Here is a 19,101-nt window from a genome sequence, read left to right on the forward strand (position 1 = left end):
TTTACAGAATTTGTCTATTTATTTTTGTATAGTTTGATCATCAAATGATTTTATATTGTATTATTTTTTCACACATATAATATAATTTCAATATTAAACGATTTCGATCGTAAGATTGGGAATTTGATCCTCTCCTGAGCTTGGGCTCAGGAACCTCCTGACCAACACACAAGGGTCGTTGGATTTTGATCCAACGATTACAATTATTATAACTTTTAAAAGATTTCCTGTTTGTAACCGTTTGATCAAAATTCAACGATCCATGTGTGTTACTCAGCAGACTCTTGAGCCCAAGCCCAGGAGAGGATCGAATTCCGTAAGATTGAAATCGAGGAATTCGTAGCAAAAGTGAATGGGGAGGAACTCTCATCAACCATTGAGTCAAGTTAATCCTTTTTGGTAATCATGTGGGTTTTCAGTATTAAAAAAATAATAGGGAGAAGGATGGGACAAACATGGTGCCTAGAAGAGTTGACCTTGGCAGTTGGGCAGCTGGGCAGCCTGTGAGAGCAGCTCAGAAGAAAAACTGAAATAAATCTCTCCCTCTCTTTCTCTTCTTAGATTCAGATTGATTGATTGGGATTTCGATTAGGGTTTCAGTTTCTTTCTTCTCGTCTTTCCTCCCAGACGAAAGAAGAAGGAAGAAGATAATGGCGCGGGAATGGTGACCAAATAAACCAAAAATCCCAATAAAAAGCAGAAAAATGGCGTGGAAGAATGCGTTCGACAAGGCGAAGCCAGTGTTCGTGACGATATACGCCACCGTAATAATTGGGATCGTCTTCTCGTCTTTGTATGTGATATCCGCCATCTACTCCGGCAAGTCTGCCGCTGATTCCACCACCTCCTGGCTTTCCCGTCAGTTCCCCCTCTATCTCTCTCTCTTGATTTGCTTACAAGTGAACTACCTTTCAATTCATTTTCTGCAAAAGCTTCAATCTTTATCACTTACATTGCATATTCGAAACGGGGGTTTGAGATTTTAATAATTCAGCACATATGTGCTCAGTTAATAATTAACGCAATGGACCTTGTCTTTCTAACCAAGTACAAATTTTCAACTCCTTGCTTACATGTCCAAGTGATGAAACTGATTCAGCTATTACATCGTAACCGGCGAACATGAATGCAACCTCATTTAGGAATTATATGATCAAATTTTCTACCTTTGGTATTTTTTTATAATCTTTTCGGGTTGGGTAGAACTAAAGGCGATCAACTCTGTGCTTCTTGTTTCTTCTTATACACCAAGAGTGTGAATTTTACACATTGTGGTTACTGCCGTTGTGTTTTGGAGTTGCCATTGGAGCTGATTTAGTCCGTTCGGTCTAAGTATGTGTGTTTGACTTCTGAGCAGACTCCAAGCATTGGATATATGCGTCAGATTTTGTGTATGTGATTTTGACGTTCTATTATCGATTACCCTGCAGTCAGTAATATTGTATAACTCGGGACTTTTTGTTTTGTTCAATGCACCCTTTGTTGCAATGTCTTGTGTTTATTCAATAAGCAATCTGTCTATGATCCCAGTCTTCTCCCTCTTCGTGCATGTGTTTTATTTATGTGAATGAACGAATTGTTACAGATGTAGGTTCTCCTCCTTTAGAGCAAGCACCCAATGTTTCTCAACCAGAAATAGTTCAAGCAATGGCCACACCTTCAGTAGGGCCTCAAAGCATGTCAACAAGACCTATTTGGGAAGCTCCCCCACGCACAAAGAAAATGCCACCTTTGAAGAAATTTAGACTGAGCAAAGAACTAGTTCAGCAAAGAGTGAAGGATAACGTTGTTATAGTGACCTTTGGGAACTATGCATTCATGGATTTTATCCTGACTTGGGTTAAACACTTGACTGATCTGGGGCTTTCTAACCTTCTCATTGGTAAGCTACCCCATATTCTCAGGCGTGCGTTTTTCTTTCTTTACGGCCTTTGCAATTTGTATACATTTCTTGTTCCACTTCCCAAGGAAAAAAATGTGCTTGTCTTTCTATTTTCATTTGCACCTCTGAGTTTGACCTTGATGGCTTAGGTGCAATGGACACCAAACTGTTGGAGGCTTTGTATTGGAAAGGTGTTCCGGTGTTTGACATGGGCAGCCACATGAGCACAATAGACGTTGGATGGGGGTCGCCAACATTCCACAAGATGGGACGAGAAAAAGTTATACTGATAGACTCAATTCTCCCTTATGGTTTTGAGCTATTGATGTGTGATACAGACATGGTTTGGTTGAAGGTACTTTTTAGCTAGCGTTCAAAATTTTAATTGTTTAGTTGCTTCGTATGGCATTATGAGTTATCAATTTTCTTGGAACAGGACCCACTTCCGTATCTTGCTCGCTATGCAGAAGCAGATGTCTTAACTTCCAGTGATCAAGTTGTACCAACGGTCACCGATGACAGGCTGGACATTTGGCAACAAGGTAAAGATTTTTTTTTAATATTTCTCCTTCTATCTCCTTTATCCTTTGTTTGCAGCTTTTCCATGAGGAGGATTTCAGTATAACTTGCATAAGATCTGGTGATATAAAAATGTGTCCCACCACAAATGATTACTATGGGTCTACCCATCAGGGAACTAGTATAGGATCCTAAACTCTCCTTATTTTTGTAGATACCTTCATTACTATTCTTGGATGTTTAGGCACTTAGAAAAGAAAAAGAACTACTGAATGTGCTTTTTGTCCTACTCCTAACGAACCTATACTAATATGTTATTCTGGTTTCTATTTAACACTCTATGAATATTCTTCATGTACATACCAAGTTGGATTAATATATATGTCAGTGTTGACTGTAGTATACTCTGAAATTCATACACATGATGTATATTGCTGCAGCTCCGTTCCTGGATTTAAAAGATACCCCAGTGTTTATTTTTTAACATAGGAGTTGTGCCCGTGTCAATGACTAATATGCTCACCATTCACACTCTATCCACATTGTTTAGTGCAGTCTAATTTTGACTCCCTCTTTGTCTCTGGTCACCCTTGTTTATTTTTATTTTAGAAGTTATTTGTTCGGTTATGTTTCTTTTTCATGATCAATAGATTTAAAGTTAACTCAAAATTTGAGAATTTTAAAAGATGTATCTTCACCTATAACAGTTGGTGCTGCGTACAACATTGGAATTTTTCACTGGCGGCCAACAGATCCTGCTAAAAGATTGGCTAAGGAATGGAAAGATATGCTTCTAGCTGATGAGAAGATATGGGACCAGAATGGGTTTAATGATCTCGTACGAAGACAGTTAGGGCCACCAGTTGATGGAGAGAGTGGACTTGTATATGCTTTTGATGGAAGTCTCAAGCTGGGAGTTCTGCCTGCGAGTATATTTTGTAGTGGGCATACATATTTTGTCCAGGTAGATCCTGTAGTTTTTATTTGATAGTTTGGGTATCTTTTCAATTTACAGTGTTATTCCTTATTTTAATCAATTTTGCTGTCAAAGTTAGGTGTCTTTCAAGGACTTAATGCAACTAAGCTATAAAAGGTTATGTTTCGCTTAAGCCCTAAGCTTTAACGCTTTAATGACAGGCCATGCATCAACAATTGAGATTGGAGCCATATGCAGTGCATACCACATTCCAGTATGCAGGTACCGAAGGAAAACGCCACCGACTACGGGAAGGCATGGTTTTCTATGACCCACCAGAATACTATGATGCACCAGGTACTAAAAGGAAATATCATTGATATTGTACTGTACATTGGATATCTTCTAAATCTTATTAGGATGCATCTTTCTTTCAATTGCTTGCTTAATGCGAATGTTCGGTATCATCCTTTGCATCATCTCTGCCAAGATTTCCTTCCAATCTCATGGAACTTGATCTTTCACATTAAGAAACCAAGGTACTGTTTGGTAGCTAGAATGAGCATTGGAATAGAATGGTACGTCTGAGAATTAGAGGGTATAGTAGGAAGAATTGAAAATTTGGTATTACCTACAATATATGGGGGAATGAACATTCTATAGGAATACTAGACCATCTCTAATAATTAAAACACCAGCTAATCTCTTTTTCCTTTAGAACTTCTAACCTCGTCAGCAATCAAAAAGTTTGTGATTTAGAAGTGAAAAGTTGATCACTTGAATACACGGATACGCTACTGCTGCACATTTGTTCTTACTGATGACTATTTAATTTATACAATTGACGCTTAACATCTTTCTTAACAAGGACTTTGCAAATTTACGCAGGAGGTTTTTTGTCATTTAAGCCGTCTATTCCTAAGAGCTTGTTGCTAGATGGGGAGCATAATGTTAAATCACATTTTACTCTTATTAATTACCAAGTATGTATGTGCTAACCTGCTTCCATAATCTTTTTACATTGTGTGGGATCGTATCTTAGTGTTACATCTTATAATTTTTATTCTAAATGATTTTGTTCAGATAAAACAAATAAGAACGGCTCTTGCAATTGCTTCTCTGTTGAATCGCACCCTGGTAAGAAAAATTATATATATATTATCTCTCTTTTATTTTATTTCAGTCTATTTTTTGGACTGAAATGTTCTGGTGATATATGTGTGAATGAATTTAGTTTCGGATCATTAAATGAGTTTGAGTTTGAGTTTGGTTTGTTTAGATGTACCTGGGTGAAATTACAATTCACCATTAACAGAAGCCTTGATGCAATCGTCATCATCAATTTATCATATATGGAAATTGGGGGCTTATTAATACATGTTCCATTGTGCATGCTTCACAAAATATCACAGACAAGGCTTAGTTATTATTTTCTTGTTCAAAGGTGTAAACCTTGTAAGGACCTGCATGTCTAACAATATAGTGGGATCATGACTGATAATCTTAAGTACATACGTAGATATGTCTTCTAAGTTCTATGAGAATATAGAAATCTCAAATCAGATATTCCAAGTCTTGTATCTCTTTATATAAATCACGGGCTTCTCCTCTAATAATCCACTGGTTTTTGGTTGCATTGTCTAACTCTGACAAGGTATGTGAGTGGGACAATTTATCCACATTTCAGGCCCAATTTGGCTATACATGCTCCGTGTCATCCAATATATAAGTTAATCCATCTGTTTGGCTTAGACCAGCCACACATGAGTTAGTGTTGAAAATATTAAACTCTTACATCTGGTATCCAAATTCGTGTATCTCAACATATAAAGTCTTGGTCCTCTCCACTAGTAGCTATTTGGTTTTAGATTGGATGGTTCAAAACACAGTGCAATTTAAATTGGTCACCTTTTACACACTATAGATACTGTGTTGTTTTGCTTATTGGTTTGGTCATAAGGATAAGGGACAAAATCAGTCCTCTAATTAATCAAACAACAGTGTGCTGGGATATGTACTTAAGGTTTTAGGGTTTAGGTTTACAAGTTTGGAATTCATTATTGTTGAGATGAAATAATGCATTTTTCTGCATATGTATTTTAGTCGTCATCTCTTTTATTTGTGTTTTTTAGGTTATGCCTCCACTATGGTGCAGGTTGGATAGGCTGTGGTTTCCCCACCCTGGCGTTCTTGAGGGATCTATCACTCGACAACCCTTTATTTGCCCTCTAGATCATGTGTTTGAGGTATGTCCAATTTGTCAGAGCTAACTTTATACAGTTTGTTATCTTTGCTTCCACAATAGACAAGATTGCTCGAAAAAAAATTCTTGTAAGACAGTTGCCATTCCTTTGGTAGAATTTTGTATTAAATCAGCCTTTGTACTAAAATAGCAGAATGTGTCAGACAAAAAATAAAAAAAAAAACAGCAGGATATGAGTTGCATTTTCTAAATTGAGTCAGTTACCATATTAACTCAAGGCTCTTTTTGCTAGAGTTTAATTGTTTGGAGTAGTGAGTTGAATTACAATGTCATGGGACAAAAAGTAGTGATCGTATTATCAACTTGGTCCTCCTTGCAATGGGCTCGATTAGAATTTTAGACTTTTCCCCTCTCCACAATAAGTATGCGATGGAGTCTGAATGACTATTTGTGCTGATTACTTTGTTGTTACTACCCTTGCTAAAAACCTATTAGGATTACTAGAAGTGTCAGTTGAATTTTCTGATTGCATCTCGTTGTGATATCCCAGTTGCCATTTCTGAGCATGATTTATTGCAAAAGGGGGAGAGAGGGGGGTGGGGGTGGGGGTGTGGGGGGGGGGTGGGGGGGTTGGGGGGGGATGGGTTGGGGTTGGGGGGGTGTGGGGTTTCCTTAGAGGGGATGGTTTCTAGTAGTGTCTTTTCTCTCATTTGTTTTTGGTTGGATGTGGTGCAACCGCCCTTATGATCGTTTAGGGAATCGGCTTCACCTGAGAGATTTTTCTGTATTTATACACATCGTAATAGTCAACTGGTAATACAATGTCTTTTTCAGCTAAACTACAGATAAAACAGTCGTAACTTCGGCCTTATAAAATGTTTTATTTTTGTCACATAGATACCTATGTGGTTTCCTCGGCTACATAAAAAAGTTAACTTTGGTAGTAATTAAGCACGTCTGCAGCACATGATTTTGGTAAGACGCCATAAAAATCATACCTAATCTCTACATCTCTTCCATCAATTTTCATATTAAGTACTGATGAATGAAATAAACGATAAGTGTCATGATGCCTGAGGACAATACATGTTTTACGATCTAACCACAAGATGTGTTTCCATAATTTTCCTTTTTCTCTATCCTATGTGTGGACCCTTTTTATTATAAACATTTAAAAGGGGCTGAGCTACAAAATACTCTCTAATCCCTGATTAACAGAACATGAAAAGTTTCAAGGAAAATTCATGGTTGGATTGGATATTTGAGAAGCCGAAATTTCTATAAACTGGAAAGAAAGAAAAAAGATTCAAGGAGAGAAAAAGAGGCATACAGCGGTTATTTAATTATTTTCCTACACCTACCTGTGTACAATCGATTTTCTAGTTTTTTTTTTTCTTCACCTTTGTCATTTGTCAAATCTTACATCTCGTTTAAACTGATTAAGTTCCACTGTTTAGATTAATGGGTTTGTACAGAGTGAAGCTTCCAAGAATTGCACAAATAATTCATAGGAACATTGGTGTATCTCAAGGTCCTACCGTGAAATCCCTTCTGGAGGTGGTAGCTAACAAAAGTGTACTGTATCGCAGGTGAATGTCATGCTTAAGGAATTGCCAGCGGAGATATTTGGGCCCCCAATCGGTGTCAGAGAATACTCATTCTTTGACAATCCATTGATGCCAAAACAGGTAAATGGGTATCTATGAAATTTTTTAAGTCAAAAGAGTCAGTTCCATTGATTCTGTAGCTAAGAGTAGACAACTTCATTTATGAATTTTGTTTTAGGTGAAAGAGTCATGGCTTGATGTCCAGCTTTGTCAACAAGGAACACGAGATTGCATAGCTTCAAATACTACCACCCCTTCAGGAGCACTCAGATTTCCAAAGAGAAGCAACGAAGAAACGGTAATGTGAATTAATACGTGTGTGCGTGTGTGAGTTCATTTTATTTCTCTCTTGGAAGAGTGTACAGATTAATATATGTATGTTTTATATGTGTAACAAACCTTGTTCCTTCTTAACCCTATTAATAAGTAGTGTCTTTTGGATCCTGGTGTTCTGAGTGACTTACACGATATTGGATTTCACTTGTATATGCAGTTCAAGACAGTATTCTCCTCGTTCAAGGATGTAAAAGTAATTCAGTTTTCTTCTATGCAAGATGCATTCCCAGGTTTCACCGACAAGGCAAGTCTTTTCGTCAATCTTATTCGGCTTTTCTTTCTTACTTTGGTTGTACATGCACCACATGCTTCGTTATCATGCGCTGATCTGACGCTTTGCGAAATTTATGGTCAGGCAAGGGAAGAGAAATTCAGGAATCGTGCAAAGCGGTATGTTGGTATATGGTGTTGTGTGGCTGAACACACTCCTGGTCACATATACTATGACATGTACTGGGATGAGAAACCAGGTTGGAGACCTATCCCTCCTCAAACCCGTGAGGACGATCACCCACCACCGTAAGATAAACGGAGCAATATCTGTACGTGGATCTGTCAAAGGAAATACAAAGACGAGGAGTATGGGAAAGTATCTGACAAACGAATTAGTTCCTAACTTACCTACATGAATAGACACGAAGAGGACTGCATCCATGTTTGTACACGGAGGAGAGGCTGTACCGAATGCCGATCCATATTAAAAACGGGAAAAATAGTGTTGTGTATTAAAGAAATCTTTTTCAGGTGTATCATTCATAATCTTCATATGTAGCTCCAATAAAAGAAATGGAAAACTTTATATTAATTTGCACGTCTATGTTTTTCCATATGAAAATAAAAATATTAGGCGAGACTAGTTCTACGTCAATTGACGTGTGCGAGGTAATGGGGAAAGGACTGTTGTACCTTGAACCCTCCGCCGGACCCCACTATTTTATTTTATTAATAATATGAAGACAGTAAAACAAGCAGGAGGATTAGGTCGAAACTCGGCCTTAAATATTTCAGTAATCAAATAAAATGAGGAATATCATTGATCAGGAATACAAGTTCATATATATAAAGGACGATACAATACGCGTCAAATTTGAATGGGTTAGATTAGAAGCCTATATACTACGTACGCATCCGCATGGCTATAAAAGTACATCCGATTAGGAGCCACATATCATATGCAAGTCAAGCACAAGTATGATTACACATCTTGTATAGAAACAGTGAAAACTGGCGCCTGCAACCGGCACTTATTACATTGGAGTTGCATAGTACCATCGATTCGGACTTATTACATTGAGGCAACACGTCACTTATATGCGAAATTTAGTATAACAGTATCACAACACGAGGATAAACAATTTAACATTTGATTTCTCTCCTCCCACATTTTCCTTTCACTATGTCTTATCGAAACTCAAACATCTTGCATTGGCATCACCCTCAAATGCTCGGCCTCACGTTAAGACGAGATGCCAGTTTTTGACCAAAAGATCGGTCAGCCTGCATTTCAATTACCACCAGCACACATCATATTCCAGTAAAAAATCACATCCAATTATACCAATTCACAAATGCGAATACTTTGCGCGTATGCACTCACCTGAGACCAGTATGAGATCCAAATGCTGCGAATTTCATAGGTGACACGAGGATCGGATAGGGCATCAACCCATCGGTGGAGGAATCGCTCTTGCCTGCAATTAACATTTAGATTATGAACATGACGTTTAAATACATTTATTTCCACATAGAGACATCATAGGGTTGGCAGCTACCTGTCGGGTGCCCAAGATCTGTATCTCTCTCCAGGTTGCTTGAAGTTGTTCTCCTTCTCTATGACGCACTGCATATCCAACAAAACCAACATACACAAATTAAACGCAAAGTTGCTACATGAATCATGATGTGCAGCGCACCAAAAGGATTCAGAAATGCAACAAGCATTCATGCATGTATCTAACTTTTTACATTCCAAGTGCTTTCAAGTTTCAGGTAAAAAGAGAAACACAGAAAACAAGAACATGGGAAAACTAAGGGAAATTTAAATGAATTCTTCTAAATTGATACAAACTGACCTTCTCACGCTTTCCAGTGCAAATATTAGAAGGAATTGGGAAGGTCTCAGCATGGCGAGCAGGATCATACCTTGATGGGAAGTAGTTAACCTACAGAAAACAGTATGGCATCTGAGCAGAGAAAACTTTGATGAAAAAACAAGTGAAAATTTAAGCACATGTCTGAATCTTTAGCAATGCAAGTGTAAAAAGGCACAAAGATATTCAATAAGCGTCAGCAATTGAGGGAAAAGTGGTATCGTACTTGGAAAAGAAATTCAAAAGAGCAAAAGTACCTCCTCATCTCTGTGCATGAAATTCATAAATCCTTCATGGTGATTGTTGTGATGAGAACACTTGGGAGCATTAACTGGGAGCTGCAGATAGTTCGGGCCAAGACGGTGCCTCTGAGTATCAGAATAGGAGAAGATTCGAGTTTGGAGCAACTTATCATCTGAATAATAGACACCAGGGACAACAATGGCAGGGCAGAAAGCAAGTTGTTCATTCTCTGCAAAGAAGTTATCAATGTTCTTATTCAGTACCAAACGTCCAACTGGCTGCAGGGGAAGAATATCTTCAGGCCAGATCTTAGTAACATCAAGTGGGTCAAAGTCAAATCTGTCTTCATGATCAGGATCAATTGTCTGAATAAAGAGTTTCCACTCCGGGTAGTTGCCAGCTGCGATGGAGTCATAGAGATCCTTGGTAGCGTGGCTGTGATTAGCTCCTCCAACCTTAATAGCCTCATCCTCCAACAAACACTTGACTCCACAAGTGGGTTTCCAATGAAATTTCACATAGTGTGCCTTCCCGGTCTTACTGATAAGAGTATAGGTGTTAACACCAGACCCTTCCATGTGCCTGTAATCTTGTGGAACTCCCAGGTCATCCAATAGGAAGGTGAACATGTGCAGGCTTTCTGGATGGTGGGAGAAGAAGTCAAGGATCCTCCAATTCTCTTGGATGTGGGACTTAGGGTTCGGTTTGAGAGCATGGACCATGTCTGGGAATTTCATTCCATCACGGACAAAAAAGACGGGGAAATTGTTTCCCACCAAGTCAAAATTACCCTGTTTAAGAAAAATAAAGTCATGGCATGAGTAAAGAAAGGAATGCAAGTATAAACAAGCAAAAACATTAGGACCAAATGATTTCCAAGAGTTAGTTAATAATAATGTTACAAAGAAATCAACATCTGTAGAATCAAAACAATATTTAAAAAAAGAAAAGAAAAGGATGAATGCCATACTTCATGGAAGTCACAAGACTACTGGGTTTAGTTAAATATGACTAAAGTCTTTGTCACTGGAGCAGTGACTCGAGATACCACTGCATATTTTTAACTATAAATATGCTGTTGAATATAATTACGATCATCGACGTGTCAAAACTCAACTATCATTATCCAGAGGTCATAAAACATCAATAAGCCAATGAAACCTCACCTCTCTGGTGTAAAACTTCACTGCAAAACCACGAGGATCCCTCAGGGTTTCAGGGCTGCCACGCTCATGGATAACAGTGGAGAAACGCACAATGACAGGTGTCTGAACTCCAGGGGCTCGAAGGAAGTCAGCACATGAAAGATGAGAAATGTCATGGGTGACCTCAAAGAAACCTTTTGCACTAGCTCCCCTAGCATGGACAACACGCTCTGGGATCCGTTCTCTATCAAAATTGGCGAGTTTCTCCACCAGATGGTAGTCCTCAAGCAGAATTGGACCTGACAAATAGACAAAGAATTAAATTCTTAACTGCATCTACTCAACTCGACATAATCAACCATCCTGATTACATGCAAAAGATGTGATAAGAATGAAATTAGCGGTTATACATTTTATAAAGTATGTCAAATATAGATGACTGCTCTCACTTGCAGAGATAGTAACTTTTATTTAGTTTCAGGCAACCAGACGATCAAAAAATCATCTTGACAACCCGAGAAGCAATGAAAAAAAGGGACCCGCAGGAATTCATTGAAAACCAACAGACTGGGAACTATAGTTGAGAAATTTAAACATTAATGTCAAATAGGGAAAGTTCTAACTTCAAATACAAACAATATATGTGTGTGTGTGTGTGTGTGCATATATATCCGAAAAACAATGAAAAACAACAAGAGTTTCAAAATAGTAATCATCTTCATCTTGTAGATCACAATAACATAGACAGAATATCGATGCATACACAGATTACAGCATCAAAACATGATTACGGTTATTCACAAGGTGCTTGAAAAGCGATGTGCAACTAAAAAAACACAAAAAAAGTAAAACTCGAAGCAAATTTGCAATTGAAAATCCGTCAAAAGCAAATAAACAAATAGATAAATTAAAAGTGGATTAAGAATTAAATCACCTCTGGGTCCAACAGTCAGAGAAGAGTTGTTGTTCGAAACTGGAGCACCGGAATTGGTGGTCCAGAACGGGGAATTGAAAGCACTTGAAGGGCGGTGCTGCAACAACACACAAAAACAAACCAACCCAAATCCATTAGAGAGGGCTCTGTTTGGCAGCCGAGAAAATAAACAAGAAAAGTAATTCAACAAGAAAATCAAACTTAAATAAATCAATTAAGAGCATAAACAAGTAAAAAAGAAAACATCCCAGAAAGATTTAAGACTAAGATTAGAGTAGTACCCTGTAAGGATCCATGGAGAAAGGTCAGGTTAGAGAGAGAGAGAGAGAGAGAGAGAGAGCTTGATGGATAAGGTAAGAGGTGAGCAGAGGAAGGGGATAAGCCACTCACTCAGACATTAGAGTTGAAATGTAGGTTTCTTTGTTTTCCAAGGAATTAGGTTTTACTTATTTAATTTGATTTACGTATTTAATGAGGTTTACTTATTCAACTTGCCTTGTGTTTTGTACTCTGTAGGTTTCTTTGTTTTCCAAGGAAGAAACAAATATGTATTAGAATTGCGTCGAATTACGAAATATTTTGTTTAACTGATTTTAATGTAATAAATATTTCATTAATCAAATAAAATGAGGAACATAATTAATTAGGAACACAAGTACAAATGCAACTGAAAAATAATACAATACTAGCCCACGTAACCATATCTAACCAAACGAAAAAATAACGTTCACAAAGACAACCTTGCATAACCTTATAATAAACTTGCAAAAGATAACGTTCATGCGTCAAATTAGAACGGAATAGATTAGATTATGGTAGACTCTTGTAAAACCAGTTGTCCTATAAACTACGTACGCATCCGCATGGCTATAACAGTACATCCCATTAGAAGCCACAAATCATGTGCAAGTCAAGCGCAAGTATAACTACACAACATCTCGCATAGAAACAGTGAAAATTCGGTGCCTGCAACCGGAACATTTTTTTTTTCTTTTTCTTTTTTTTTTTTTGGAAAAAGTTTGACTGTAGTAAAACTACAATCAAAACTCCCTCAACTTTTATTAAACAAGCCCAAAATTACAAACAAAGCAAAGATCCAACTTACAACTATACACAGCCAAAAAGGCCTGAAACCAAAAGAAAACAAGAAAGAGGCCCCACAACAGTGAAGCCCAAAAAAACACAGAACAACCAACCGAGAAGCTTCTACTGAAATCTCCTCCATTGACAGAGATCCAAGCCAGCCACCGGAAACGTCATCCACCACCGAGCATCGCCGCCTCGAACACCACCACCAACCCCACCCCGAACAACAACCAGATCATAGCCATTAATAGGAGATAGTTGGCACCAAGGAGGGATTACATTGGAGTTGTATAGTACGAACGATTCGGACTTATTACATTGAGGCTACATGTCACTTACAATCGAAATTTAGTATGACAATATCAAGACACGAGAATAAACCAATTTAACATTTGATTTATCTCCTCCCACAATTTCCTTTCACCATGTCTTATCGAAACTCAAACATCTTGCATCGGCATCGCCCTCAAATGCTCGGCCTCACGTTAAGACGAGATGCCAGTTTTTGACCAAAGGATCGGTCAGCCTGCATTTCAATTACCACCAGCACACATCATATTCCAGTACAAAATCACATCCAACTATTACCAATTCACAAATGCGAATACTTTGCATGTGTGCACTCACCTGAGACCAGTATGAGATCCAAATGCTGCGAATTTCATAGGTGACACGAGGTTCGGATAGGACATCAACCCATCGGTGGAGGAATCGCTCTTGCCTGCAATGAACATTTAGATTATGAACATGACGTTTAAATACATTTAATTCCACATAGAGACATCATAGGGTTGGCAGCTACCTGTCGGGTGCCCAAGATCTGTATCTCTCTCCAGGTTGCTTGAAGTTGTTCTCCTTCTCAATGACGCACTGCATATCCAACGAAACCACCATACACAAATTAAACGCAAAGTTGCAATGTGAATCATGATGTGCAGCACACCAAAAGGATTCAGAAATGCAACAAGCATTCATGCATGTATCTAACTTTTGACATTCCAAGTGCTTTCAGGTTTCAAGTAAAAAGAAAAACACAGAAAACAAGATCATGGGAAAACCAAGGGAAATTAAAATGAATTCCTATACAGTGATACAAACTGACCTTCTCACGCTTTCCAGTGAAAATATTAGAAGGAATTGGGAAGGTCTCAGCATGGCGAACAGGATCAAACCTTGATGGGAAGTAGTCAATCTACAGAAAACAGTAGGGCATCTGAGCAGAGAAAACTTTGATGAACAAACAAGTGAAAATTTAAGTACACGTCCGAATCTTGAGCAACGCAAGTGTAAAAAGGGTAAAAGGCATTCAATAAGCGTCAGCAATTGAGGGAAAAAGTGGTGTTGAACTTGGAAAAGAAAATCAAACGAGCAAAAGTACCTCCTCATCTCTGTGCATGAAATTCATAAATCCGTCATAGTGATTGTTGTGATGAGAACACTTGGGAGCATTAACCGGGAGCTGCAGATAGTTGGGGCCAAGACGGTGCCTCTGGGTATCAGAATAGGCGAAGAGTCGAGTTTGGAGCATCTTATCATTTGAATAATAGACACCAGGGACAACAAGGGCAGGGTTGAAAGCAAGTTGTTCATTCTCTGCGAAGAAGTTATCGACGTTCTTATTCAGTACCAAACGGCCAACCGGCTGCAGGGGAAGAATATCTTCAGGCCAGACCTTAGTATCATCAAGTGGGTCAAAGTCAAATCTGTCTTCATGATCAGGATCCATTGTCTGAATAAAAAGTTTCCACTCCGGGAAGTTGCCAGCTGCGATGGAGTCATAGAGATCCTTGGTAGCGTGGCTGTGATTAGCTCCTCCAACCTTAATAGCCTCGTCCTCCAACAAACACTTGACTCCACAAGTGGGTTTCCAATGAAACTTCACGTAGTGTACCTTCCCGGCCTTGCTGATAAGAGTGTAGGCGTGAACACCAAAGCCTTCCATGTGCCTGTAATCTTGTGGAACTCCCACGTCATCGAATAGGAAGGCGAACGTGAGCAGGCTTTCTGGATGGTGAGATAAGAAGTCAAGGACCCTCCAATACTCTTGGATGTGGGACTTAGGGTTCGGTTTGAAAGCATGGATCACGTCCGGGAATTGCATTGCATCACGGACAAAAAACACGGGGAAATTGTTTCCCACCAAGTCAAAATTACCCTGTGTTAAGAAGAATAAGGTCACAACATGAGTAAGGAAGGAATGCATGTACAAACAAGTAAAAACAATATGACCAAATGGTTTCCAGGAGCTATAGATAGTTAATAATAATGTTACAAAGAAATCAACAATCTGCAGAATAAAAACGATATTTAAAAAAGAAAAGAAAAGAAAAGGAAGAATGCCATATTTCATGGAAGTCACAAGACTACCGCTGTAGCCGAACTAAAATTTTAAAGGATTTTAAAAATGATAAATTTTATAGGATTTAAGAAGATTAGAGTCTTCAACAAAATTCACATGAATTTTTAAAGAATTTAAATGGATTGTGGTGGAAGGATTTGAAATCCAGGTTGGATTCTTTTTAATCTTAGTTATATATACTTTTGGCTTTCAAATTCCACAAAATCCACAATTTATTGAAATCCACTAAAATCTTAATTTTTTTATTACACTTAGATTTGAATGGATTTTAAAATCCTTTAAAATCTTTTAATTGATTACACCTAGATTTTAAAAGATTCTAAAATCCACTACACCTAGATTTGAATGGATTCTAAATTCCTTTAAAATCTTTTAATTGACTACACTAAGATTTTAAAATCTTTTAAAATTCTCTCAAATCCGAGTTTAACTACACCCCCTAAATACTAGCAGAGCACACTTTGTGTGTGTCAACAACTGTCCACCTCCTTCCACTTTCTCCTCAAGTGCAACCGCTTCAGTTCATTCCAATTATTCAAAAAACATCATGATTTCACTTACCTGTATGAAAAAATGATTATGGGATAATTTCTCTTAATAAGTGAATATTTTTATCTTCTGTAAATATTTTGATACAAAATTATTATTTTACCTTTTTTGTGTAAATATTCTATATCAAAAATGAGGAAAAAAGGGATAGGATTGTCATTTTGTCAAAATGTATAAAATTACTATTTTGCCCTCCTCATCTCAACTTTGTATATTAAAAAATGAAGGGGAAAATTGAAAAAAATAGGCAAAAAGGTTCACAAGGTGTGTTCTTTTAATAATATAATCTTATGTAAAAATTTTGATACAAAATTACTATTTTATCTTTCTTATGTAAATATTGTTTATAAAAAAATAAGAGCAAAATAGGAAGAAAAAAAAAAGGATATAATTATCTTTTTATCAAAAGGTACAAAATTACTATTTTACCCTCTCATCTTAACTTTGTGAATTCAAAAATGAGGGGCAAAATTGAAAAAATGGACAAAAAGGTTCGCAAGTGTGCTCTCTTAATAATCTTAATAATATAGAAGATAGATAGATATGGATAATATGGATAATATAGATATAGATAGATAGATGACTTAAGTATTTGTCACTATCCATGACTTAAAAGTATTTGTCAAGTATTTGTCACTGGAGCTGACTAGAGACTATCCATGACTTAAAGTATTTGTCACTGGAGCTGTGACTAGAGACACCACTGCGTGTTTTTAACTATGAATGCGCCGTTGAATATAATTACGATCATCGACGTGTCAAAACTCTACTATCATTGAAACGTCACCTCTCTGGTGTAAAACTTCACTGCAAAACCACGAGGATCCCTTATGGTTTCAGGGCTGCCACGCTCATGGATAACAGTGGAGAAACGCACAATAACAGGTGTCTGAACTCCAGGGGCTCGAAGGAAGTCAGCACATGAAAGGTGAGAAACATCATGGGTGACCTCAAAGAAACCTTTTGCACTGGCTCCCCTAGCATGGACGACACGCTCTGGGATCCGTTCTCTAGCAAAATTGGCGAGTTTCTCCACCAGATGGTAGTCCTCAAGCAGAACCGGACCTGACAAATAGACAAAGAAATAAATTCTTAACTGCATCTACTCAACTCGACGTAACCAACCATCCCTATTACATGCATAAGTCAGAGAAGAGTTAAATCACCTCTGGGTCCAACAGTCAGAGAAGAGTTGTTGTTCGAAACTGGAGCACCGGCATTGGTGGTCCAGAACGGGGAGTTGAAAGCACTTGAAGGGCGGTGCTGCAACAACACACAAAAACAAACCAACCCAAATCCGTTAGAGAGGGCTCTGTTTGGTGGCCGAGAAAATAAACAAGAAAAGTATTTCAACAAGAAAATCAAACTTAAAAAAAAATAGAAAAAATCAAATTAAGAGCATAAACAAGTAAAAGAGAAAAACCCCAGAAAGATTAAGATTAGAGTAGTACCTTGTAAGGATCCATGGAGGAAGGTCAGGTTAGAGAGAGAGAGAGAGAGAGCTTGATGGAGAAGGTAAGAGGTGAGCAGAGGAAGGGGGGGGTAAGCCACTCGCTCAGATCGGCAATCAAGGCTGAAATGCAAGCAAATTTATAAGGAAACAGTTACTGTTTACTTTTAACATTAATGATACTTTTACTTTAAAAATTGAAAATTTTTATTACCATTCAGTTGTAATTCCATTTTTTCCTTTTTTTATTAAAGCTTAAAGTTTTCGATCACTTTCCTATGCCATTTTCCGCTATCGGCCCCACGTTATCTTTATCCACACACACAGCTGGAAGGTCACTACATATCTTCGCCAACTTATTGTCACAAGTCGGAATGATTATCGTAAGTGCTTTGCTCGCTGATATTTCGTATGGTGATCGCAAAAAGACAGAGGGCAAGGTGGAAAAAATCAATGTGAATAATTGAGAACGTCACGTATTCATTCTTTCTTATCCTAACGAGAAATTTTTAATTGTAACGGAAATACACAACCATTGACGCCGGATGACACTGTCCACTCCTACGACACCACGTATAGTATAAACACCTTCAAACGTGTGCTCTTTGAAATTACATAAAGACTATCCGATTCTTGAATATGCTTTAAAAACCTGAGTTAGAACATCCTATTTTGGTGGTTTATTAGAGGCATCTCTTGAAGATTTATCTAAAAGAGCAAATTGTAGCAATAGTATCTCAATTTTAACTTAATTGGAATAATGATCGCTTAACTAAAAATCAAAACGTGCAGCTATAGTCCCTCAACTAAAAATTCATTACCAAAGGTCCCTCAATTTTAATCCAACTGGAGAAATGATCCCTCAACTTTAATCTAATAGGAGAAATAGTCTCTTAACTTTAACCCAATTGTATATATGGTCCTTCAAACATAATTCATTTTGACAAAATTCTGACGAAGTTGATGAAAATGACCATAGCTACACGTTTTGATGAGTTGAGGAACCAATGACAATGAATTTTTAGTTGAGGAATCATAACTCCAATTTGTGGAATGAATGAAGTAAGACACAAAATTTACGAGATTCCTCTACAGTCAGTGTGACGGGAGTAGGTCCTTGAGACAGTAGTAGTGCTTTCATTTATAATAATACGAGTACAAAAATAACTCTCTATTCTTTCCTCTTTCTCTCAACCTTGAGCCTAGTGGCTTCACTCATTCCTTCCTCCGTAAGTTCTCATTTTATAGGAAAAATGTTATTGTAGCAGCATTATTCATTTTACAAAATTTCCGTAAATGAATAGTGAAAATATTGTGCTTGAATAGTAATTCATACGTGTTTCTACAAATGAATAGTTGCATAGGCAAACAGTACTTCTCTGATAGATTATGGAGGAGTTGGCCATCCTTTACCTACTTAACTAAGGAAAAACTGTGAATTTTGCACGGATCGGTTATTAATGTTGTCGGATTTTGAGGCCTTGCCTCCAGAGCTCAAATGAGAGAGAGCTGCTGAGCTTGAAAAAGAATAAAAGCAAATGGTACGCAGCACCATGTGAAACTAGGACAAGGATTGTTTGCCTCCCACTTCCGGTGCCCTCCCGTATCCTCCTGTTTGTGTGGTCACGGTTAAACCACGTCAATATTTTATATTACTATTTATTTTTGTTTTATTATCTCTATAAAAAAATAATATAAAATGTTGACGAGGCTTAACCGTGACCACACAAAACAACAGAGCACGGGAGGACAACGAAAGTGGAAGGGTAGACAATCCTTGTC

The 19,101-nt window shown here is 37.8% G+C and overlaps 3 protein-coding genes across 3 annotated transcripts; 1 reads left to right on the plus strand and 2 right to left on the minus strand.

The window, feature by feature from the left end:
• Positions 1-449: 449 nt before the first annotated feature.
• On the plus strand, positions 450-8,280 carry LOC137710527 (arabinosyltransferase XEG113-like). Its single transcript, XM_068449572.1, has 13 exons — positions 450-858; positions 1,586-1,882; positions 2,032-2,237; positions 2,319-2,424; positions 3,109-3,365; positions 3,539-3,674; positions 4,206-4,300; positions 4,401-4,454; positions 5,450-5,563; positions 7,110-7,208; positions 7,306-7,425; positions 7,621-7,707; positions 7,819-8,280. The coding sequence occupies exons 1-13, from the start codon at positions 705-707 to the stop codon at positions 7,984-7,986; spliced, it is 1,893 nt and encodes a 630-aa protein (XP_068305673.1). The 5' UTR covers positions 450-704; the 3' UTR covers positions 7,987-8,280.
• Positions 8,281-8,596: 316 nt separating this feature from the next.
• LOC137710529 (catalase isozyme 1-like) lies at positions 8,597-12,347 on the minus strand. Its single transcript, XM_068449574.1, has 8 exons — positions 12,157-12,347; positions 11,876-11,972; positions 10,963-11,240; positions 9,811-10,587; positions 9,536-9,625; positions 9,236-9,303; positions 9,061-9,154; positions 8,597-8,960 (listed from the first exon to the last, which is right to left on the minus strand). The coding sequence occupies exons 1-8, from the start codon at positions 12,169-12,171 to the stop codon at positions 8,901-8,903; spliced, it is 1,479 nt and encodes a 492-aa protein (XP_068305675.1). The 5' UTR covers positions 12,172-12,347; the 3' UTR covers positions 8,597-8,900.
• Positions 12,348-12,739: 392 nt separating this feature from the next.
• On the minus strand, positions 12,740-17,458 carry LOC137710528 (catalase isozyme 1-like). The gene is made up of 8 exons (XM_068449573.1): positions 17,321-17,458; positions 17,036-17,132; positions 16,657-16,934; positions 14,340-15,116; positions 14,064-14,153; positions 13,764-13,831; positions 13,589-13,682; positions 12,740-13,487 (listed from the first exon to the last, which is right to left on the minus strand). The coding sequence occupies exons 1-8, from the start codon at positions 17,333-17,335 to the stop codon at positions 13,428-13,430; spliced, it is 1,479 nt and encodes a 492-aa protein (XP_068305674.1). The 5' UTR covers positions 17,336-17,458; the 3' UTR covers positions 12,740-13,427.
• Between the last annotated feature and the right edge of the window lie 1,643 nt (positions 17,459-19,101).

This window comes from Pyrus communis, chromosome 12 (genome assembly GCF_963583255.1).
Source record: "Pyrus communis chromosome 12, drPyrComm1.1, whole genome shotgun sequence".
Lineage (NCBI taxonomy): Eukaryota > Viridiplantae > Streptophyta > Magnoliopsida > Rosales > Rosaceae > Pyrus > Pyrus communis.

Coding starts and splice junctions, on each gene's coding strand:
- LOC137710529 (XM_068449574.1), bottom strand. Junction 11,241..11,875: donor TCTGACTGTTGGACCCAGAG/GTGATTTAATTC, acceptor TCTATTTGTCAG/GTCCAATTCTGCTTGAGGAC. Junction 9,155..9,235: donor AGATCTTGGGCACCCGACAG/GTAGCTGCCAAC, acceptor TGTTAATTGCAG/GCAAGAGCGATTCCTCCACC.
- LOC137710527 (XM_068449572.1), top strand. CDS start 705: ATGGCGTGGAAGAATGCGTTCGACAAGGCGAAGCCAGTGTTCGTGACG. Junction 3,366..3,538: donor GGCATACATATTTTGTCCAG/GTAGATCCTGTA, acceptor CTTTAATGACAG/GCCATGCATCAACAATTGAG. Junction 7,426..7,620: donor AGAGAAGCAACGAAGAAACG/GTAATGTGAATT, acceptor TTGTATATGCAG/TTCAAGACAGTATTCTCCTC.
- LOC137710528 (XM_068449573.1), bottom strand. Junction 15,117..16,656: donor TGAAGTTTTACACCAGAGAG/GTGACGTTTCAA, acceptor TTCTTAACACAG/GGTAATTTTGACTTGGTGGG. Junction 13,488..13,588: donor GGATCTCATACTGGTCTCAG/GTGAGTGCACAC, acceptor ATTGAAATGCAG/GCTGACCGATCCTTTGGTCA.